The sequence below is a fragment of the Boleophthalmus pectinirostris genome, unplaced genomic scaffold (genome assembly GCF_026225935.1).
Source record: "Boleophthalmus pectinirostris isolate CB_2022bp ecotype Guang Dong unplaced genomic scaffold, ASM2622593v1 HiC_scaffold_3, whole genome shotgun sequence".
NCBI classification, from domain to species: Eukaryota; Metazoa; Chordata; class Actinopteri; order Gobiiformes; family Gobiidae; genus Boleophthalmus; species Boleophthalmus pectinirostris.
The window spans coordinates 17499642-17523690 of record NW_026571299.1 but is presented as its reverse complement, the minus strand read 5'-3'; the positions used below and the strand labels follow the sequence as shown (position 1 = coordinate 17523690).

The 24049-nt window shown below is 36.7% G+C and overlaps 2 protein-coding genes across 3 annotated transcripts in view; one reads left to right on the top strand and one right to left on the bottom strand.

Annotated features, from left to right (window-relative positions):
* Positions 1-275: 275 nt before the first annotated feature.
* Positions 276-17346, bottom strand: st7l (suppression of tumorigenicity 7 like). Its single transcript, XM_020939748.2, has 15 exons — positions 17174-17346; positions 16552-16634; positions 15998-16157; positions 15853-15907; positions 15613-15728; positions 15408-15486; positions 14768-14856; positions 14576-14676; positions 14361-14475; positions 14212-14284; positions 13994-14096; positions 6744-6894; positions 5976-6068; positions 5751-5890; positions 276-2633 (listed from the first exon to the last, which is right to left on the bottom strand). Exons 1-15 carry the CDS (start codon positions 17340-17342, stop codon positions 2538-2540), a joined length of 1623 nt encoding a protein of 540 aa, XP_020795407.1. The 5' UTR covers positions 17343-17346; the 3' UTR covers positions 276-2537.
* Positions 17347-22165: 4819 nt separating this feature from the next.
* The window catches only part of tox2 (TOX high mobility group box family member 2), a 256805-nt gene continuing 254921 nt past the window's right edge, over positions 22166-24049 (top strand). The window contains exon 1 of one of the 2 annotated variants that reach the window (XM_055160671.1): positions 22166-22262. The gene's annotated coding sequence lies outside the window, so the exon portion shown is untranslated. The remainder of the gene's footprint in view (positions 22263-24049) is intronic. The other variant, XM_055160672.1, reaches the window with a different exon arrangement.

The following is a 24049-nucleotide window of genomic DNA, read 5'->3' as shown; positions in this document are numbered from 1 at the left end:
AATTTGATTTGATTTTGATTTGAAATTATCCAAATGATTCTAGATGTATGGGGTTTAAAAACACAGTGGAGCACAAGGTGGAACTGAGTGTTTTCTGTTTGAGAGAAGAACTCAGCCTAAATATGCAGGATTTGTGTGTTAAAACATGTGTGAATGAAACAAAACAACTCCGGGTATGTTTTGGACGAGGAAACATTATAACATGGATCAGAAAACAGCGTAATATGGGCCATTTAAACAAGAAAATGGAGAAATAAATGAAACAACTACAACAGTATTTTGAGTTGGTATTTATTGTGACTTTGCCATTAAGTTTTTTAAGGGTGGTTACATTTTTTAGACGTTCTCCTGCCTTCAGCATGTAAGCCTTCTCTGATTTCAGTTTGAGTCAAATTGTGCAATCATTAATCTGTATTTTAATTATTGGGCACTACTATCCAAAACCAAAAGGCACTTGAAATCTACATGGTTGTCAACACTATTTTAACATCCTATCCTAAGGCATTACAATTCAATAAATAAGACAAACTATTAAAAGGTCTTTAAACATTCCATATACAAGTTAATAGGCACATTCATTTTGCACAGCTACCCCCAATATATTCTGAAATCTCAATTCTCAACTATGTATTCTCCAAGGGGAATGTTGCGTTCTTATATTTTGTTCCTTGAAACTCAACTAGCAAGAGACTTTTTATCCAATTAGGCCGGTCACGATAGTTACTATATGGATTTATCATTCAATATACAACAGAGGGAACAATTATTTTTGAGGATCAAGGTTATTTTTCTGTACTATGATACAATTTGAGTTGTAGAAATTTGAATTACGAACTTCTATTTCTCATTGTAGATACAAACTATTTCATTTATGCTGTGTTATCGATATTTACTTTTATACAGACACATTTTAGCATGACAGGCCTATATCCAATAGTTAATTTAGTTTAAAATCTTATCATTATTAAAATCAATAAAACTATATTTTTTAAAGACAATATGTTCTGTCTGGCAGTTTTGTCAGCTTAAATGATTGGCATGAGCATGGGAAAACCCTAACAATGCCAGCGACGATCCCATTTCCTGGTGGATGTTGGGGGTCAGAGGTCGCAGTAGTGATATAGTGCTTAGGTGTCATGCCATGGCAACAACTGCAGGGCCACTATATACACTGTAGACACTAGGGCAGTAAATCAGGGCTATGGCTGGAGGATTTCTCACAGACTTCCAGACTGCCTGTACACTTATCAGGGAATATCTGAGTCACATAGTGCTTTCTATGATGGGACAGAGATGGTTGTTGTCAAATAAACTTGGAAGCTTGTAACTTTTCCAATTTCGATGATCATTTTACTTCATGTCATATATTTAGAAGTGCGTCACGTATAACATAAGACTTTAAATGCTGGAATTTGGAGTATACTAGGGCTGATCAAATTTCAATTATAATTATTGCTCTAATAATTTACTAAAACTGTGTATTTGAGAATGTTAAAGATGGGGTTTTACACTTCTATGGGGTATTAAATGTTACCCTTTATCATTAAAAAAAACTATATTTGCTGAAAACAAGGTATTCACATGTTTAATTGGTTTCAGTTTTGTTTTTGGCGCTCTTTGCTCTCTGCCCTAAGTCACTCCCCCTCCAAAGAGAAATGAAATGACTGCACACCAGATCAGATTTATGGAGTTGTAGTATATTGTTTTTTATCCTTCTTTTATGTCAAATTTCCATTCAGGAGTATGACTAATGTAGGCTTGTTGTACAGAATTGCACATTTAACCATAAGGAGGGTTTCAATAGTTCCTGAGAGATCGTTAGATTACTCAAACATCCATGGATGACATATTAAACCTCTTCAGGCATGTTTTTGATAAGTGAAAAATGTTAACATGGTAGAAAGCACCATAAAGTGGATATTGCAGAATAAACCCTTCTTTAACATTACCCTTTCAGTGTGCACATATGTTTTTCCTTGAGTGGAAAAGTGACGTCTACATTAATTTCATCCTGTTTGTTCATTTTCATTTTCTCTTTTAGCAAATAATCAAACTGAATAACTGAGATTTCAATATTTTTGAACAGCTCTACCCTTCAGACCATTAATCGTACCAGTATATAAAATGAGTCATTCATTTTAAACAGGCTGTAACTTCACATACGTAATAGTTTTGTTGATTCATGTTTTCGATGGGGTCGTCTGGTACAACGTTCCCCATACGACTGTTTACATTTTGTATACAGCCTGCATTTAAACTCAAGTGCTTTCGTAATGACAAATGACAACAATACTCAGTTTGTTCTAGGAAACTCAAAGATCTGCTGGACAATTACGGGAGAGCATCTTCGTATGGTTGTGTTGATACGACCTCAGCCAATATGATAACTTACAATTGCGGAAGTGGGGCGTAATGCTGAAGACAGGAGAAGAGCAAATACATTATCTTGGAGCGTTTAGTCATTTGTTATGTGTGTCGAGATAGAGAGAGAGATAAGGAGAGAGAGAGACAGAGAGAGATAGAGAGAGAGGGACTGGTCAGATCCGGGTCAGCTGGTGCCAAAAACTGGACGGCATGAAGCTCTCCATCTTGTCTGCGAAGAAGCCCAGAGGAGCGAAGAGTGTGCTGAAGAACTGGAAGATAAAACATGAGAATGAACTTAAGTAGATGGACCACAGTGAATGCAGTAGTGATGGATGATACCAGGGAGTTTTGTTTTGATCTCATACCAAATAATACTATAGCAAATACTGCAATATAGACCCGATGCTAGTGTTATCATGATACTAAAACATCAAACTTGATTTTGACACTAGGGAATAGATACTCAATTCCAGTGTCACAATGCTAAAAAAAAACTTTCTTTAGACAAGAGAATGTGATTTTTAACATTAAATTGGAGTGACGCAAGCTCAAATGAGTATCTAGTTTTGATATTAGTTTTATTATCAATTAGTATCTAATTTTTGATACTTTTGACAAGCATTGTGATACAGATCCAATACCAACACATTAGTTTGGTATTAAAATGCATTGAAACTCCCCTGCTATAAATAATTGTACCATGGCGTCATTATCTTTGCTCCACCTCAGCTTAAACTGATCTATAAAATAAATATATGTGCAGATAAAGGTATTACTTTTTTATTATTATTACTGAAATTGTTTTAAAAATAAATAATGAAATTTCATGAAATATTTTTGCATGAGACTTGCATGAGAGAGAATTGCATGATGCTTTCTCATACCTCAGTCAAAATCGATATATAACAATATTTGGTATGGATCTGCACATTACTTGAGTGCAGACGGGAGCTGAAGGCGAAAGACTTGAAATGACAGGAAAGAGGTCACATTCTTTCAGTGAAAATAGCCTCATCATTTTATCTGTTTTGTTTGTAGAACGCGTGGATAATTAAATGTGCTTACACGATGTGAACATAAACTTTAGACTATCTTTGATTCACTTGTCCCGGTGTATTTATGCAACAAATTCATCACACACTGCATTCTTGTCCAATGCAATATAATGCATTCTGAAAGCTTAAAATACATTTGATTTCAGTTTGAATATTTCATCAATGTACAAAGGGTCATGGATGGTTGAAGGTCATGGGCCTGATCTCCTTGGCATTAATTGCTGTTTAAAAATTAGACAATTGATTTTCCTAGGGTCAGATCACAATTAAAATTTTGTCAAAATTCATGCATAATCAGTATCTTTATATTGTCCTTAAGAGGTAACTAAAGTCATCTATGTCTTCTGAAAGTTCATACTTCACTGTGATTGTTTAATTACACCTGTCACTCACTCATGGCATGTAGGAGGCTGAACAATAGAAGGAGTCAGTGGGGAAAAGTGACATGACAGAAAGTATCATCAAAAAATTAGAGATGCAGCAATCCAGCTTTTTCAGTTTCACTATCGGTAATGATAGTTATTTGTTTTTTGGCATCTGCTAATACTCAATATCAGATTATACTAATGTAAAGACTGAAAAAAGCATTTTATTTTCATCAAAACAGGTAACTTCAAAATTTCTCCAACTGTGTTATTTATCCAGCAAAAAAACCTGTTTTGTATGAATCAAAGTTTAAACAATTAAATATTCTAGGTCAGCACATCCAATGAAATGTCCAACCAAGATATCGGATGAACGATATCGATATCATGGAACCAATACAGGATCCATCTTATTTTTCTGGATTGGCACTGATCTTTGGTGAAAGTATGGGTATTGGTGCATTCCTAACCAAAATGATACAGGGATCTGATCATGATTTGACTTTTATTATCATATTGCCTAGTCCTACTTTATATCAATAAATTATGGACTATCCAAAAGTATTATGCCATTTCTTAACAACTTATCAGGTATTTCCAGTAGTTAAAATATTACTATGGGAGTTTAACAAAACTTGGCTGCCGTATTTCATCTTGTCCAATAAAACATAGTCCTATGGCTTTGACATTTTATGAACAGGCCCTAACATACACACATGGCATTTAAAGTACATATTGTCAATTGCCAACACACTGTAGTGGGCCCAAAAACCTGAAATACTGCAATACTATTGTTATGGAAAAATTACATGTTATAAAGTTCTCATAGATGAAGGAAAATCAGTGTGTTACTTTTGGCGTGTCTCTGTGTGGATTTTCTGCAGATTCAAGCATGTTCTTTTTTCTCAGAGGAGTGCAGTCCTTAGTGTTCTCTTCTCAACGTTTTTACATGTAGTTCATTTATGTATTACACAAAACAGACCCATCTGGGGCTGCTGTAAAACCCTATCTTTCTCATAACACCAGCTTAAGCACTAGATGTTCCCCATGACCTTGTTTTGCGGAGGGGCTATGTGTCTATGTAAAGGCAGAAGCAAGAAAACAGGGAGACAGAAATCGCTGCCAAACTTGATAAAACGGACAACTGCGCGTTTCTACACTAACGACACTGTAAATTAGGGATATGAAGCTAAATGATTGATTAGGGGTTCTTATCGCTAATGAGAATGTCAAGTCAAGTGTACAATTTGATGACAGTTTAATGAGGGCGAGAGCTACGTTTGGAGAAAATTATGACTGCTAATTTTTGAATAAGCAGAAAAGAAGTTTATTGCGATAATGATATTGCTGGCCCATCCCTAAATCTTTAATTAAATGTTACCATCACTGCTAAGAGTTGGCCAATATGTTTCATTTGCAGAAGTACAATTACTCTTACAATTATTTTTGCTTGTAGTAGTATTTGTCGTCTCCACAAAATACTTTTTTACCCTTACTTGATTATTTCTTGGGTTACTACTTTATACTTTTAACATCAACTTTTAACAACAACTGTAGTGGTGCACTCCCTCTGTAAATAGGGGCGCCTCTCCACAGATCTGAACTGTAATGAAGCGTAGTGCTGTAAGCTGCTTGTCTCCCTTGTGATATAAAGGTTTAATCTATACTGTGGAACATTCTGGACAAAGCAATAACATTTCCGTGAAGACAAGCAGGTACCGGACCCTGCGCGAGAAATGTTACAGAGTGCACCTTTAAGTACAATACTTTGCCGAAACCTCAAGCTCTTGTACTGCTAGAAACCAAGCAAACCAAATAAACTCCTCAATAGCAGGATTTTGACAGGATAATGATTTCATGTGTACAATAGACCACACATTTTTTAAACAGTCTTTGTTTATGAAATATGCTATAGAAATAAAGTGTATTTGATTAAATATAACATCTCTCTGGTGGCTGTACTTACTGCTTTGGCAAAGACACCCATGAGCTCTGGGAACTGGTGTGTGAGCATGGCCAGCATGGCAGTGAAGGAGCAAAGGCCTGCTGTGAAGAGGATGAAGAACGGGAGCTCTTTCTTTGGGTACACAGACACCTCGTGAAAAGCTGGAGAGACACAACATGACAGTGGTTCATTCATTGTATACAGTTAGTCGTGTAGTGTGTTAAGTGGTTGTAAAGATTCACTTACAGGGCAGCAGTTCTCTGTCTGCTGTCTCTGTGCATCCTGGGTAAGGATAAAACAGGTGACCCTTCTCCAGTGGATAAGGAATTATTCGAAAGGCTGAGAGGAAAAGAAATAGAACAAAGAATATATATTTACAGACCATTTGAATGAACATTTACTCAGTCACCTTTAAATAAGAGGATATGTTTATGCTCTGATATACTCTGATATACTCTGATACTGAGACACTTGATAAAATGCAGTGATGATGTATAGGTAACTTCATCATCTGAGTCTTTCTTACCCAAAGAACCAATCTTGTTTGGTTCTCCAGGAGTTATTCATGAAGATCTTAAAGGCACTGTAACTGATTTTTAACATCTTAAGAATGTGAAAACAAAAGTAGTTCATTTTAAACAGTCCACTTTCAGAGATCAGAGTGGAAGTTTGATTTGCAGTCACTGTGATTTTACCAACTCGCACACTAACATCTCACTAGCATTACTTCCTGAAGATAAAATAAAGAAACTAATCCGTTTCTAGGGCAAAATTTTTACTCTATTAAATGAATAAAACTAAAAATCTCGTACAGTCACTGGGACTCTGCTCCTGTCAACAAGATGGAACTAAATATCTGCATGTGTCACATCAGTTTCAAAATTTTGTTATGACTGACTCATGTGACAAAAATCTAAAAAATGCAATACTGTTGAAATGTTCTTTTTTGATAATACACTGACTAAATTAAAGTAAATGCAGCCTGTGGTTAAGACAAATGTTTGTGTGACTTACTCCCTTCCCAAGTGCAGTGCAGTAGGTTTAAGGCTCCTTCTGCCCTCTTCCAGTGCTGCAGGTGGAAGAAGGCGTATGCCACTGCTTCACTGTCTCCTCTCTTTAAGATGTGCTCTGGAGGCAAAATCAGGCTCTTCATCTCTAATAAGTACTGTAACAAGAAAGAAACAGACAATATAGAGTAAAATAAAACTGTATTCTCAGGCTGAATGATTTGGGAAAAAACCCAAAACAAAATAAAAACAAAAGTTAACTGTGATTAGACTGGCGATTGTGTTTTAATAACAGGATTATGTTCAAAGTTCACATTTTAAATGCTCCCAAAAAAATTGACAGCATTTTTTAATGCAGGATAAAATATGATATTTGTGGTCATTCATGGAGGAAAATGACGGTATTTTAAAAATCCCTTAGTCATCTACTATGTTCCATAATCAAGTAGTGGTGGTCCATGGTCGTGTACTTTTCTATGTGGTCTTATACTTGTTCTGATACAGCTCAAAATCATTTAAAAGCTATTCATGAAAGACCAATTTCAGTCCTGTGATTGAACGTGATACTAGTTTTAGTGTTGATTTGTATCTGATTTTCGATCTTTTGACAACCTTACTGTATGCATCATAATTTGGACAGCAATTTGAACTGTAATGGAGCTTTACATTTTACTGTTTTCCATCATCTATTTTCCGCAAACCGCAATGTCTTTATTTCAATCTATTGTGCAAATCTACTGGCTCCTTTCCTACAACATATTTTCTTCATGTGAGGTACTTTGGGAGAGAGAGGAGAGAGAGGGGAGAGAGGGGAGAGAGGAGGGACAGGCTCTCCCAAAGTATGTGTGTGGGTGTGTGTGTTATTGTTTCAGTACAGTGCATTTATTTCATGAATGTGTGACACTGCCCGTTGCCCCTCCCGTTCCCCTACAGTGTAGTTTGTCCTGGGGAGTCAGTCGGTTCACTACTGACAAAAGCCACTGTCCCAGATCAGAAAACTATAGAAGAAGCAGCTGTAAAGATGCACCGTGTAACTTTTCTGGTGCAGGATCCATCACCTGTTTTTCTCCATGGAATGCCTGGAATGTTCCACAGTATGACATTACACTTATTTATCTCTACGGAGACAACAGGTGACGCACATGACCAGGTTACTCATTCATAGTATTCACAGTAAGAACTCAAGTTTTCTATAACATGTAAATTAGTCTGGTGGTGTCAAGTGCCTGTCTCTATGGAGATAGATTAAATGCCATACTGTGGAACATTCCAGGCACAGCAATATTATCTCTACGGTGACAAGCAGGTGGGGAACTATTCACTATAAGGTTACATAGGGCACGTTTAAAATAATAACACATTAGGATTTATAATTAGCAATTATACTTAAAAGAACAGTCTGTAACTTTCTGTGGGTGGCACGTCACCTGCAAATAGAAAGTTAAAACCAGACTTAATAGATAAATAGAATAAATAGATATATTTCTTGCCATACTGTCAAAGACATAGCCAAAGGAACATTTTCATGGAAACAAACAAGAGGAGATTTGTGGAGATGCAAGCCTACTCACAGTAAGTATTCACATTTTAAGTGCACCAAATTAAAACAAAGCATGCTTTTATTTTAGTCTACTGTTCTATTTGGCTAAAAAATTACTTAGTTTAGCTTTAACTTTTGCTTTACATATGATTTCAATCCTGATCTGAGACTTGTATGGCTATCACTCCTCTTATGTCCACTCTGATGAATCACCACTCATGTAATTTATGTGTGCGTTGCCCGGTGTGGCACAGGACTGTGTCAAACAAAACCCATGTGATGGGGGCCTCCTGGCTGGATTCCCAGGCGGCCGGCTTCACAGCGCTGCAGATCTCAGACACTTTGGGAAGGTTAGCCACAAGCTAATCCTGTCTAATCCCCTCCATGGTCACAGGCTCATCCAACCATCCATCCTGCCTCACCCGTCTCCCCCGACCAGCCTCGCCCCCTGTTGGAGCACCCCACCCTCCCAGTGGCTATTTAGCACTGCCACCCACCTGGACCATTCTCACCCTCTAAACCCAGGGCTGTGATCTACTAAAGAAAGACATGACCTGCGCATCGCTTCACAAACTGTGAGGGGACGCGGTACAGCATTGCTAAAAACATAGATTCTTTAAAGAAGTGGACTAAGGGAGTGTGAGTGAACCGCTCCCACCTCCTGTACGATTCTCTCACAACTGAACTGCGTACGCCCCATATAATGTATATATAAAGGTACACCCTCTCCAGTCCTAATCTACAGAATCACAAGCACTTTCCTTGACAATTTACACAGTGTTAAACATCTCCCTCACAGCATTCTTACTCTACTAAACCTCTCTAATTACGTTTCTGAACTACTCCCACCCGCATGGACCATTCTCATCTCAATCCTCAATATAGGAACTCATCCATAACCCTGTTTTACTAGAAACTGGATAAGAGAGCTGTGTAGTAACATTCTGAGCAGTGTGCATATTCTTCAGGCAGCTGGTTGACCCCCAAAAAATATCGACCAGTGCTGGAGAGTTAAGGCCAATACCTGATGTACTAGAAAGTGCAAATATCGGCCTTAAATATCTCCAACCCCTCTGAGCCATTCTTACAACGTTCGACCACAAGGACCATTTTCCTCACCTAAACTGCTCCCACCTCTATCATCTTACTGACGCTCGACGACCTACTGAAGAGCTATTACCATCTGGACTCTCAACAATTTGAACTATTTCTCCACAGTGAACTGTTCTTACTCTTAAATTGCTCCACCTGGATCTTCGTCACCTTACTGAACCTTTTTCACTTTCTTGGACCATTTTCTAAACCGCTGCTACCCTTCTGGACCACTGAACATTCTTTCCAATCTTAATCTACAGAATCACAAACACCTGGACCATTCTCACTGTACGAACTCATCCACAACCCTGTTTCACAAAACCACTCTTGATCCTTCTGAACTGCTCCCAACCAAGGACGCACCAATCCAGCCTTTTCAGTTTCGATATCGTTTTCAATAGTATGGCTTTAAGTGTCTGCCGATATCCAATACTAGTGCGGAGAGTAAAAATAGCATCGACTTCCTTTACAGAAAAATAAAATAAGACAGAACTGATACAAATGTTATGTAGCTATTTTGTAGTTACTAGGGACGTAACAATAACAGAAATATCGTGATATCGTATTGTCAAATGTCTCACAATAATATCGTGAGCCAGCACAATATATTGAATTTGAAGTTATAGCAATATAGCTACAAAAACAGAGGGAACTACATAGACCATGAGCCTTTTCACCATTTCAGCACCAATTACATGAAGAAATATCTCGGATTATGACAGAACCAAAGTCTTGTCAATGCATTTTAAAAGAAAAAAGTAGCATATTCACATTTTGTCAGCCTCCACAAAATATCACAATAAATATCGTACTGTGAGATGCATATCGTGAAAATATCACGTCGAGAGATTTGGATATCGTTACATCCCTAGTAGTTACTTTGTAGAACAACTTTGTATAAATAAAAGTGGAAAAATTATGAGACTTTCTGGGCTAACTATGACCAGTAAATAATCTCATTATATCAATTTATATGTCCAGACTATCTGCTGAATAGATATTTGTAAGCCGATTTTACAAATTTTCTGTACAATATTTGTGCCGATAACCGATACTGGTATTTGATTGGTACATCCCTACTTCCAACTTCCTGGATCATCGTCACCCTGCACAATCACTCCCACATGAAAACAACGTTAAAGATCAATTCAAAAGTGTGCATTCCTAACAACATTAACATCCCCAAAGTCCTACAAAGACCTACTGAGTCTACTTTCTAGTCTTCATTTCTTCTCGTGGGTTAGTAGCTAACGGTGGTCAACCCGTACAGTAGGGCACTCATGTCAACTGATGTTTGAAGATTAACCATTTAGAGCGGGCGGGTGCTCAGCTGTCCTTCCTTGCATGCCAAAGCATTAGACCTGGTGACACCTCCGTCCACACAGGCCCCCCTCTCTTGTTCTTCACTCTGCTTCTCCGCCGCTCGCGCCTCTTTGATGGAGGGATTGGGTTTCATGTGTTCTCCTTTTATCCAGGGCCAGTCATAAGCCCAGCGCATAACTCATAAACTGCCTCCTCGTTCTAATCTGCCCCCCCCACAGAGCACTCACATCAGGGCGTTTGTGTTTCTCCATATAGACCGGGCAGACATGCATTTATCAAAAGATGAGAGGTGATAAAATATTGTTATTCCAGTGTGCAGTATTTGTGATGCTTTATTTGGAGACGCTATGACTAAAGATATATTGGTAAAGGAAAGTTTTAGATTTATTTTGTTGCTCATGTAAAGACTTTTCGTTCAGTAAATGTTTAATAAATATTGATGCTGTTTTGCTCAGATTACGGCGGTACAAATACGTTCTATATTTATGATAATTTTCTTTCTTACAATCTGTGGAGTTTGAATGCCATTTATTGCCTAAATTTCACATGTAAGCAGTCTTTTTGAACACTGTAATTACTTTTTATGTTAATGACAATAAAAGGATCAACAAAGTGAGATTTTTATTACACAAATGTTTAGTCCATGTTCTTTTTAAACTATGGGGGGGGCACAGCAGACTATTCTGTTAGTGGAAAACTCTGTACTGTATATCGGTGCTGATACTGAAACATCTGCCTCTAAATAATGATTCAGCCAATAACCTGGTTGAGCATACAAATTGATGTAATAAGACTTTACTGGTTACAGTTGGGCCGGGAAGTCTCATGACTCATGAAATTTTATTTATACAAAGTGGTTCTGACGTTACTTGAGAGATAAATAACAGCCCACATTTGAATCACTCCTGTCTTATTTTATTTTAGTTTTAAGGAAATAAATGCTGTTTTCGGTCAATACTTGTATTGGTTATTATTGGGTATTGGCAAATACTTAAAGCTATAGCAGAATAAATTGTATTGGAACTGAACAAGCAGGATTGGTACATCCCTATAAATAAAAGTTAAATAAATTATGGAACAATATCATTTGGGGCTCAAAAATGGCAATTTTATGTTTATTATTATTGTTTAATATGATATAATTTGAGCTGCAGTGGGCTGAATAAGTAACTTGTAACGCTAATTATCTTTTGAAGCAAGTCAGCTCATGCCTTTTAAAATGAGAATTATGATGCTTTAGGGTTACTGTGTCAGTGATATAAAGCAGTTGTATTTGTAGACTACATTTATATAATACAGTAAAATTCATTCCCATTGGATTGGTTAAATGTCTGTCCTATATAATGGACACGACTAAAGTAATATATTGAAAATACAAAAGCTGCCCAGTGGAGTTATAAAACAGAGAGATGATTCTGGGACTTCCTCAAATGAAAACACATTCATCTTTATTTACAATAACTTCACCGTTTCTAGCTCTATTTTCACACCAAAGAGCCAATTTCAGAAGTAAACCAGGCAGTGTCTGTCTTGGCAAAAGTAAATGAGAAAAGAACACACAGAAGGGATTGAGAAATTATCAGTAAATGGGTGAATAGATGAGATTTGGTTACTTCAAAATGACAGTGACTGGAGCTAAATATAAAGCTGACCAATCCAAGAGGATAAAAGATGGGAAACTGAAAGAATCAAAACTGAAAAAATAAACAAAATCAGGTGTGTAGGCTTTCGATTATAAGGACATATGTTATAGTATTGATATCTTTTGCCATGCTCTTTTTTAGACAGTTAATCAATCAGCAGGACATGTTTTTAGTCGACTACTTTTCAATTCTGATACCAATTTCAGTACTATAGCTTTAACTATTTGCCGATACACGATATCAACCAATACTAAAGCAGGCATTTATTTCCTTTATACAAAAATAAAGTAAGACAAAACAGATCGAAATGTGTTATGGATCTGTTCTTTATCCTTCAGTAACTACAGTAACTACACAACTTTGTATAAATAAAAACTCAAACTTGAGATTTTCGGGGGCCAACTACGACCACTAAATAAAGACAAAAAAATTTTTTTATGACTTATCAGGATATCAGCTGAACCAATAAGAGGAAGCGCAATATCTGATCCAGCAAATAGTTCTGTATCATCGCCAATGTCCGATACCATAATTGAATCAGTGCGCCCCCACTACAACCCTAAACAAAATAAAGGAGAACAGTAAAAGCAGAATCGTGTAACAAAGAAAGGATAGCTCCAGTTACATGAAATGACTTACAGTGCCAGTCACAGGTGTGCAGCTCACCTCAGAAAACCCATAACACCACAAGGCCACATGACCCATAGACACAACACTACCCCTGGACTATTTTCAGCAAATTCTACAACACTGTGGTATTATATTCACCTTTCTTCAAAATAGGTAAGATGATGCACAGAAGAAACATAAGCAGATGAAGGTAGTGGACAGGTGATGAGGGAAAGCTAGACATGAGCTGCCGTGGGGCCCACAGGGAGAGAGCAGGGGTACTGAGATGAGGGTCTTCACTTTAAAATCAAAGGCTGGATCAAAGTCATGGTTGACATTTATCCTCTTTATCCAGACATGCAAACTTTCTGTTCTACTTCCAAAAGCTTGAACAAAGACTGAACAGGCACTAAACTGTGTATTACATATCTAATGTATGAAATTAAAGTGAATTACAGGATTTTTTAAATATGTATAAGCAGGGAACTGGAATGGCAATTTCACATGATTTTAGTATAGGATGTCATAGGGTCTGGTAATTAAACCCAAACAAGACTGACACCTGCTGGTCAAAGGGCAAAATATCAATTTTTTTTGTATTTCACTACTGCAGTAGTAGGTCAAACCTACACCAAAATGTTCTTTTGCACTTTCTAAAATTGGTGGAAAATTGTCCAGGTGAAACACAGATCAGCACACAAGTGAAAACCAGTAAAAATATTTCATTGTTTCTACTTTGAAATTACTTTTGGTTATGATCTTTCAGTTGTAATTATTCTTTGGTAAAATAATTACATAATTTAATTCATCATAGTTAGTTAATTTAAAGGTGCATTTTATAGCTTTTTCTTACAAAAACTCTGCCACCATTTGGAGAGGTTATTGCTTTGCTTGGAATGTTCCAATGTTATTGGAAAAAAGATACCTTGCAAAACATGCATTCTTACTGACTACCATAAAAGTTAAACTTTAAAAAAAAAAGTAACTTTATGTCATTATGTCATGTAATAACTTTATGTCATACTTTTTAATGACTTAAAGACTGACCTTTGGCACGTGTGGATTGAACTCGACTGCTCTGTGTATGGCCTCCACAGCGTTCATCTCTGCTGTACTGAGCCCTCGTCTGGAAGCTGCCTCTGGAGAAAACCTACCAAAACAGAAAACCATTATAATCACCCTTATAATAAATTTGTACCATTCAAATCTAGATATTGGCAATCAAACAGCACAACCATAGCCAAATAAATCAAGCGTGAACATACTTATCTGATACAGCCCTGGCTTTTAACAGAGCTGATGTGTAACATATAGTGGCTGATTTTGGCAAACTGATGTCTGTGAAATGAACAGAAACAATAGATTTTACATATCATATATACTGCAACACTAAACTGAAATACTCATACGGTACCATCATATTTGGCAAGAACAGCTTGGACATCTGCATAGGCTTGAAGCTCTAAAAGTGCCTCCAACAGGTTTTCATGTATGTTTAACATTCCTAATAATGGGAACTCCTTCATTAACTGAAATTAGAGATAATGAGATCAGTATTAGACTTGTATTCAAACTCAGAAATACTGAAAAAAATTAGAAATAGTGATTAAAAAAAAAACAACAACTTACATCTCTCATCATTTTAACAGCTTCTTTGATCCGCCCCAACTTTCGCGCACACATTGCAAGTCTGCGCTTGATGTACACTAATAAGTTAATATCTTTTCCAGCTAGGAGTAAAGCAAAAGATAGTAAATACTTATCCACAACAAAAATATTTTACTACAACACAATTTTAATATTTTATTATAATTTTCTTACCAATAGTTAATGCTTTTTTGAAGAGACGTTCTGCTTCTGTGATAGTTGTGGCCTCCTCCTCAGCGAGAAGAACATAGGCTGCAGCACATCTGCACAGATGTAAGACATGTTTACTTACATTAAAAGGGACAATGAATGTACAGACACATTCATGTTAAATAAGGCTGTAATTTTGTATTGATATATTTGATAAATACTGGAAAAATGGTCATCAAAATTGGTAGACTAGACCCAATTAGAAAATAAAATTACATAAACCTAACTTGCTCTGCTTCAGTTGTTCAACAGTATGACACTAAACAGCGCTACCTTACATTTATTAATTTACAGGTGGTTTTATAGCTCAAAAATACCTAGAATAACAGGCATTCTGACTGTGAGCGGATTTGTTTTTCCGCAAATTTGACCTGTAACTTGGTCTGGTTTGGTGTTTTTGAAGATAGAAAGCTTTAATACCATACTGTGAAACACTCCACACAAAGCAATAACATCTCCAAGGAGAAAACCATTTGAAGGACCTTCCGCCAGAAAAGTTACACAATGTACCATTAACACTTTTCACTTTCATGTTTATAAAATGATCACAGAAGGTTGCAAACTGAGCATCAGAATCTAATCAACAAAATGCCAATCCACTTACTCATGATTTAACTCTATGGCCTGGTAAGCTGCTCTGATCCGCGCCTGGGGATTTCTCTCTCTCCAAGCCTTCTGCATCACTGTAATGAGGTGATCAACACGTGCTTAAAATAGATGTCCCCTCTGGCCACTTCATTCACTTCATGTTGGCATCACAGCCAGTGTAAGTAGATGTATTCTATTAGTTGTTGTAAACAGACACTCACCTGCGTCTTCTGGCCTTAACTGCTGTGTGTCTCCTGTAAAAAAGGTCTGGTGGTCCTGAGCAGACAGGTTCATATCATAGTAGGTTAGAGGCTCCTTTCCAGTCACCCACGTATACCTGATGGATTATATGACAAGATGCACTTATTTATAATGTATTTTCTTCATCTCTGTTACCACAAATTAACAAATGTAAATCTATTCACAGATGGCAGGCATAACTAAAACACAAACTACTGCACCTGTTGTACTCTGCTCCCCTGAAGAGATTCAAGGGGTTCCTCCACACCTTGCACTCTGATAAATAATAATAATAACAACAAAACAGTGATATTATTTGGCACAGTCATGAACAAATACCATGGCATACTTTCTTGTGCATTTTACCTGAGACACTGGGTCTGGGCTCTGCATCTCCATTCACAGATGAGAACAGACCAGTGGTAGAGCCACTCTCCACTCCTCCCAGCAGGGGGCGCAGGTGACTCACTGACACTTGTTCAATGAAGGAGGTCCCATATTTACGGAAATACCACCACTCAAATATCTGCAGAAGGACAGGTACACATTTAAATCATGGACATTTTAAGATGCATTAATATACTAAATACACTATGCTGCAATTCAGTGAAATCAGCTAATGCAGCTATGGGAGTTGTTACACTCCTTTTGACTTCTGCCTATGGTTTTAATAAAGCCTTTAATGTATTTTCCTGCATACAACAAAGATGAAAATTTTTCTTCAACACATTTTATTTAGGATGCATTGGTCACTCCATAATATTCTATATTGTGTAACAAAATTGATAAACTACTATTCCTGGATAATTACATTGCATCCTCAGCTATGAGTCTTCACATTTTGTATAACTTGACAAAAAAAAAAAAAAACAGACAAGAAAATAAAAAGAAACACTCATGAAAATAAAGCTAAATCTCACCAGAATGAGTCCTGAGATGAGGGAGGAGGTCCCTGTGAGAGCCACATAGAACTTGGGGGTCAGAGTGTTCAAAAACACTGACGCTGGAAAGAAAAACAATGATCATATTAGTACTTCATCCTAAATCTGGTATGCTCCTCTGTGCATCACACAATTAGATTTATATGCACTACAACAGAAAGAAGAAAGCATGGACTGAGTTAGAAACAGATCTGAGAACTGTATCACTTTGCACATAAACACACAGGCTACTTTTTTTGTCTTGTCAGTGCACTTTGGGTCAGATCAGAAAACTTTTGCTAATGCCATGCCTTCTTTTAGTCGACTAATTGATCTACAGAGCGTGTCTTTAATCAAGTAAGAATTTTTTTAGTCGACTACAACCAAAACAGAATAGTAGGATATTATTTTGATAAGGCAAGGATGTAGCTAGTGTTCAAGAAGCAACAAAGCAATCTCAGAATTTACACGACACAACAATCGACATATTGCACATTAATATTTTGCATCTGACAAACTTGGAAACAAAATGTCAAACTAATCAGCTGTCGATCACTGCTAACTGCATTCATCCCCTCTAGCTAATGCTAACAATAGCTAGCTCGCAGCCGCTTTAACACACCCGATGTGAGACTTTCGTGCAGTTTGAGCGGGCTCCACAGCACGTACACCATGACCAGGACCATGCCGAGCCAGAGGAAGCACACGTAAGCCCATGACCACGACAGCCACGACTTGAATTTCTCTGTGAATCCGAGAGACTGGGGATTACTGCCAGAGGAGTCCTCCATGTTTCTCCGGATGTCTGTAAACACTGGAGTCACGTGATCGCCCGAGCTCCGACCACTGCGCGTGAACGTCCTGTCAAATAAAACTAGAGGGGCTCAGGACAGCATCGGCATCCATGTTAGGACTGTATTATTATACCCAAGGACTCATACATTGTTTATGGCATATTTACTTTTGTTTTGTTCTGCATTTATGTAGTTAATTCCTAAATCTTATTCATATTAGTAATTCTGACACATTCATGGTAGCAGGACTTTCAAAATTACAATGCCCATTTTTCAGTTTACCAAACCATGTGATTTTTTTTTTTTTTTTTTTTTTTTCAGTTTTGATAATGTTTTATGTATAGGCTGCAAAAACAAGAACAGTGTAGTGCAGTTTATGGTGAAGATTTGTTTTTATAAATGACAAAGGCAAAAAGCGTTCCCTGCATTATAACACAAATATACAATGTTATCTAATCCTTTGAAATCCTTTAATCGACAAATTTTTCAATCAAAGAATCCCTAATACCTACATACCTAATAAATCCATGAGCCAGACCCCCTTGCAGAACTTTGCTACTCCTACAATCACAAGATGGCCGCCACAATTTTCTCTGCAACAGATGTCGCTCTAGTTTATTACACCCATTGTGTTGGACAGTTTTTTGGCATTTTTTGGGAAAAATCTACATGTGCAACTTGACTGGGTCGATTCTAAAACAGTTTTTTTTTTTTTTTTTTTTTTCTTTGCAAATCTTCAACATCCAAAGTAAAACGCATTATTTTCTTCCTTTTTTCCTTCTTTCTTCTTTAAGAGGCTCAGTAATTTGGACGTGCATTTATACAGCGTCAAAAATACAATGAATTTACGAAGCTTATTTTAATTTAATTCTGTCATATCATCGAAGCCACAAGAGGGCGCAACTGCACTAGGGATCAATTTCTTGCATGGCCACTGACTAACTGCAGGTGGCGATGTTGTACTTTTCAATAAGATTTTATAATCCTTTTAGAAATTATTATGTTTAGTGTTTTGCATGCATTTATTTTAAATCTGTAATGAGATTTTTGTTTTATTATTCACAATGTGTATAGTGTAAAAAAATCTAGAACTGGTAACAACTCTACATTTTCTATTAGTAATTTTTAACCCAGGGGAAAAAATATGTCTTTTCTTATTTGGATAAAAGCTGTGTATAGTGTATTTTGGAATTTATGTGACCCTAACACCCCTGACCCAGCCTGACTGCCTCCTCTGCCTTCTCTGCACAGGACCGAAAATAAACATGATTTGCTGGAGTACGTTGGACTCTGAGGTTGCAGCCATTGAATGACAGAGAGAGAGAGACAGCAGCCTGGGTCCTGCTCCCTCACGCCCTTGGGTGCATTCTCCCTGATGCTGATGGACAAGCACACGGCAGGTTAAAGGCCTGTCAAATAAATCAGGTACAATCACTTTCGGGGTGAGAGCATGCATGTTGCTGTGCCGACAGGAGACGGGAGGGGGGGTGAGGAGAAGCGGGGAGGATGTGGAGACAGGTGCAATGGAGAAGTTATGTGGAGCAGATAGAAGTATGACCTGCATGTCTGAATGGACTTCCAACTCAAATCATATTTTCTGGATATTTCCAGATGACTTCTGCCCATTGACTCCTTCTTTGATAATACTGTAGGCCTACATGTACTCTGGTGCCTTCATTAGGTTAAACACAACACATTTTAACTCACACTATCATCGTAGGGTTAAGCAAGTGTATTTTTTTGTTTACACAACAAAGAAGCCACCTGCATATTGTTGACAACTTTCATAAAGAGCAATTTATTTCTATTTTATGTTTAATATCGCATATAGCCTTATGACACACCATGATGAAATAAACACAATATGAATTAAGATGTTTTATTCAAATGCTCTTTCTTCTGTGGTCACAGTAAGATACTGTATATTATACATTTGTGATAATATGAACATGATATAGAACACAGAAGTTTACTAGAGGACTACATCAATAGAAAGAAAGGAAAGAAAGGTACTTTATTGTCCCCACAGGGAAATTTGTCCGCTGCATTTGACCCATCCTTCTGGCCCGCTGGCATCTTCAGCAGCAGGCAGCATGTGGGGCACCCGCGTACCCATCTCAATTATCTTCTTGCTAGGATTGGTCTGCTTTACCTGGAGTTACCTAGGTATGGTGTACCTAAGCTGCATGTTCTGGATGAACCATAGATCCAGTAATGAGTTATATTTTTATTTACTGTAGGACTGCAACTAACATTTATTTTTGTATTCAATTAGTCTGGTAATTATTATTTTGATGAATCGATTAGTTGCTTGGATTGCAAAAGGCCCATGAATATGTGTTTTCAATAAATTTGACCTAGATGAAGCTAAAGAGATGTCTCTGTAGAGTACATCTTCATGGAGTATATTTACAACAAAACTGATTGTTAATTACAAACACAAATGTTGTTTTGTTTTGGAGTCTGTTAGCTCAGAAAAAATATTTCAATAATCAATTAGTTGTGATTAACATGTGTCAGCCCTAATTTACTGTGGTATTAAAAACTGAATAGACTTTAAAACACTACAGTTAAACAATTATATTTTACCACACAAATAGACATGTTATTTCTAGTAAATGCATATAAAGACATTTCTAACTGTCAAATTTATTTTAAAAAATGGTTACCTTTAAAAAATTGGTACCTACCTACTATATCTACCATTTCAGATCAGTGGATTGACATCTCTAGTTCCTTCAGCTGGAAATGCTTTGATCTATTTTTTTTCCATTGAAGTAATTTGTCCTCCATATAGTATTTAGCTTTATACCTACATTTGTGCTGTAACATAAACAAAACTAGACTTACCGTACCGGAATTACCTTAAATAACAGATAGTGGAGCCAATGTATCTTCTTCTAAACATTATTGATACAAATCAGTGGACAATGCAGCAGCACAAAGTAGTTCTGACTTCTACACTGAGCATTGTTCATCCAAGCACAAACCTAATCTCCCTTCATTCTGCAGTCACCTGTACATTCAAGGTTCATTTACAATTTCACGTCTGGTATCTGTCTTTCCTTCTCAGACTTCCTCTTCTGTTTATGTACTTTCCACGTTTTCCTCCCCCGAAGCTTTTAAGAGCGCTCTGACCATATATTATTCATTGTAGTTTTCACTTAAATGCACTGCTTTTCTCACTCTCATTATTACTTAAAATGTTCTTCCTCAGGTCTAGAATTACTGTGCTGTATCTCAGATTTTATGTTTTAAATTTGTTCATTATGTAAGCTGTTTAATGCGCTGTAGTTGGAGTGGTGTGAAACCTTTTACGCAAGCGATGAAAATATTTACCTCTCCAAGTGTGACTGTAACAGAAAATAATTGGCCTAACAAATGTCTATGTTAAAGGTGCACTGCGTAACATTTCTAGTGGAAGGTCTGTCCCCATGCACCGTTTAATGAATTCAAAATAAAGTTGTGTCTAATCTAACCAAGTCAATTTGTGTTAAAGTTCTTGATTATGTAACTATTTTCAGTTGAGGAGATCTTCCACCTGCTCGTCTCTATTCAACTGTGATAGTTTCACATTTTCCACAGTATGACATTGACGTATCTACATAACATGCACTCTTTCCATCGCAAACACCTCTCCACAGATTTGACTTGTAACTTAGCCTGGTAGCACCTCTATAGATAGATACATTTATACCAAACTGTGGAACATTCCAGATAAAGCAACAACATCTCCATGGAGACAAGCAGATGACTTAGATTTAGACAAACTTTATGATTCACAAGGGAAATTATTTGGGCATAGTAGCTCACACATCACAAAATACTATAATAACAAAGAGCAAACAATATAAATAATAATAATAAATTCTAAATAAGAGATGTCAAATAAGGCTGGGGTATCCAAACTTTTTTCATCAAGGACCACGTATCTGAACACAGACGAAGCAGAGGCCTGATCAAAGGCTGTAGACTGGTGCTCAGTACAGTGAATAATTGAAATATGTGCATGTTTAACACATTAAAATGAGCCATCAGTCTTTATTCATGCTAAGAACCGTAAAACCACACACTAAATGTTAAATATTAGCTTTATCACGGTAGATTTAAAAAAAAAAAAAAAAAAAACTGCAGTAAAAAGCAAATTTTTAACTGATGCAAGGTAATTTGGGCCAATTCACCTGGAAGCCTGAGGGCCAAGAAAAATGTGTCTGAGGGCTGCATTTAGTCCACGGGCCATAGTTTGGACATACCTGAAATAAGGCATAATTATGTGGGGACCTTCCACAAGAAAAGTTACATAGAGCCTCTTTAGTTAAAGCAGGAATGAACTTGGTCTAAAACAGGACTTAGCAAGGACTTAAAGAACTAGAGCCACAGAGATTACAACAGAACTAAACCAAATGTAAATCAAACTGAATTAACCAAGTTCTGACCTAGAGGTAAATAATAATACAGTAATTTCCATTGTGAATCAATAAAGTTCATCTGAAACACGCAATAGGCCTCCATTAGCATATATACAAGATGTACTGCAGATAAATAAATACAGTTTTCAGCATTAGATTATTTCCTCTATAACTTTGATACATGATTGTCAGTATTAATATTTTGCATTGGAAATAGTCTGCTATATGCACTATCTGAGAGGCTGAAAACTTAAAAACTCCCCAAGCTTCACTTACTTTCTGTTTTTTTTTTCTTTAGTTTCTATTTCTGAGCGTCTGAGAAGGTGCTCTCCCTACACAAGCCATTTCTCTCAAAACACTTCATTTTCTAAACCATGTCTTTTTTGTTTCTGCATCAGAGGACGGTGCTGTATGACCACATCTGAGCATTGCGGTGCCACTGACAAATGACTTCCTTCAAGACAAGATTAGAAGCTATGCACTGAATCTCTGGATGCTATTATGAAAGGTACAGTATGTGCATTAATATACTTACATACCAACTAGAGATAGACTGATAGAGTTTTTTTTAAGGCCCATGCTGATACAATTTTTTTTGGTTTCTATAGTGGCGGATGGTTGCTTAGCTCCACTGAAATTTACAGGTTAAAATAGGGCAGATTTTGATAATTTCCTTCAAATTATATAAAATGAACATAACAAAAAAAAAAAAAAAAAAAAAAAAAGGTTTACAGATCACAGAAAACTCATTTTGTGTTTTCAAAAAGTTCTCAAAAAACTATAACCAAATAACAAAAAAACTAAAATTAAAATAGTATCTCTTCATTCCATCTTAAAAAAAAAAAAAAAAGATAATAAATAAATAAATAATGGGGACAATCTTATTTTTATAAATTTTTTTCAAACTTTTAAACTGCATTAAAGGTGCACTTTGTAACTTTTCTGGTGGGTGGTTCGCCACATGCTTGTAACCATGGAAATGCTATTGATTTACTCAGAATATCCCGCAGTATTACTTTAAACTAATGCATCTTTCAGTTACAGGTGTTTTGTTCATAATACCTCATAAGTTGACCTGGCGGTGACACCTGCTTGATGAGTTTAATGCCGCACTGTGGAACATTCTAGGCAATGCAATAACAAGCAATTGGCAGACACTCCCCCGGAAAAGTTGCACAGTACTCATTTAAGCTTCATTTGCAATTTATTTATTTACTTTTTGGCGCTTTTGTCCCAAGTTTGTAAAGGTTTTGACCCTGGCATAAAACTGTTCTAAATCAAAAATGCAAACCATCGTCTGTTCTATCAATTTTATTTCCTTTTTATAATAACTGTATATTCAAAGCACAATTGCAATTTGAAACTTCAAACATTCATAATCATTCACAGATCTTCTAACAGCAATAACAACACGGCAAGAGTTCAGCAGCCATTGCTTTTCCACATCCTCTCACAGGTGCAGCACCAAGCGACTGTGTAAATGGAGGAGATGAATAATACATCTACATTACCTTTGTGCACAGTGGCTATTTCTCCCTATTGGCTGAATGAACATCATTTTTAGCAACAATCAAATATAAGAGAAAAACCACAGCATGTGCCATCTGCAAAACATCGGTGGCGGTTCAGGGCTGTTACTTTCACTCTGATACTGAAGTAAAATGAGAGGCAAGTGTGAAGAAGAAACTGTAAACAACATACAGTAAAATGACTAGGTATAGATTTACATGTGGTTACATTTATGAATGGACTGAAATGAGTACATTACATTTTTATATCGTTTCACGTGCACTACATGTACGATATGAGAGAACATACATTTTCTAGTCTCTTTACTCATTTCGAAGCTTCCTACATAGAACGCAAGGCACTATTGACCTTATTCTGCTCACTTTTGCCTCTCAGTGCTTCCAAACTGTGCTTCTTCTTTGTGGCACTTTCAATTAAAAGTCCTATATTACACAAACTTGACTCTTGTAGCTTTAAGCCATGTTATAATGTTGTTACCAGATCCATCAAAAACATACCCGGAGTTGTGTTTAGTTTCATTTCCACAACTTTTGGGAGAAGAACTCAATGTAAACATGCAGGATTTGTGTGTTGAACATATGTGAATGGAACAAAACACAACGCCCAATATGTTTTTAATGAAGAAACAACATTATAACAGATCAGATATAGATCAACAAAGAGCGTAATATGGGCCTTTTAAGCGGGCATCCTATTCGTTTCAATGGAGAATTTCAGAAAAGTTCCACCACTACAATATGATATAAAGTAGGTTGATTTTCATGT

What these genes read in the sequence shown, in the direction of transcription:
- st7l (XM_020939748.2), bottom strand. Translation starts at nt 17,342, where the DNA reads ATGGAGGACTCCTCTGGCAGTAATCCCCAGTCTCTCGGATTCACAGAG. An exon ending in TCATCTCAGGACTCATTCTG is followed by an intron (nt 16,158 to 16,551) that starts GTGAGATTTAGC and finishes GTCCTTCTGCAG; the next exon opens with ATATTTGAGTGGTGGTATTT. An exon ending in AGGGGAGCAGAGTACAACAG is followed by an intron (nt 15,729 to 15,852) that starts GTGCAGTAGTTT and finishes ATAATCCATCAG; the next exon opens with GTATACGTGGGTGACTGGAA.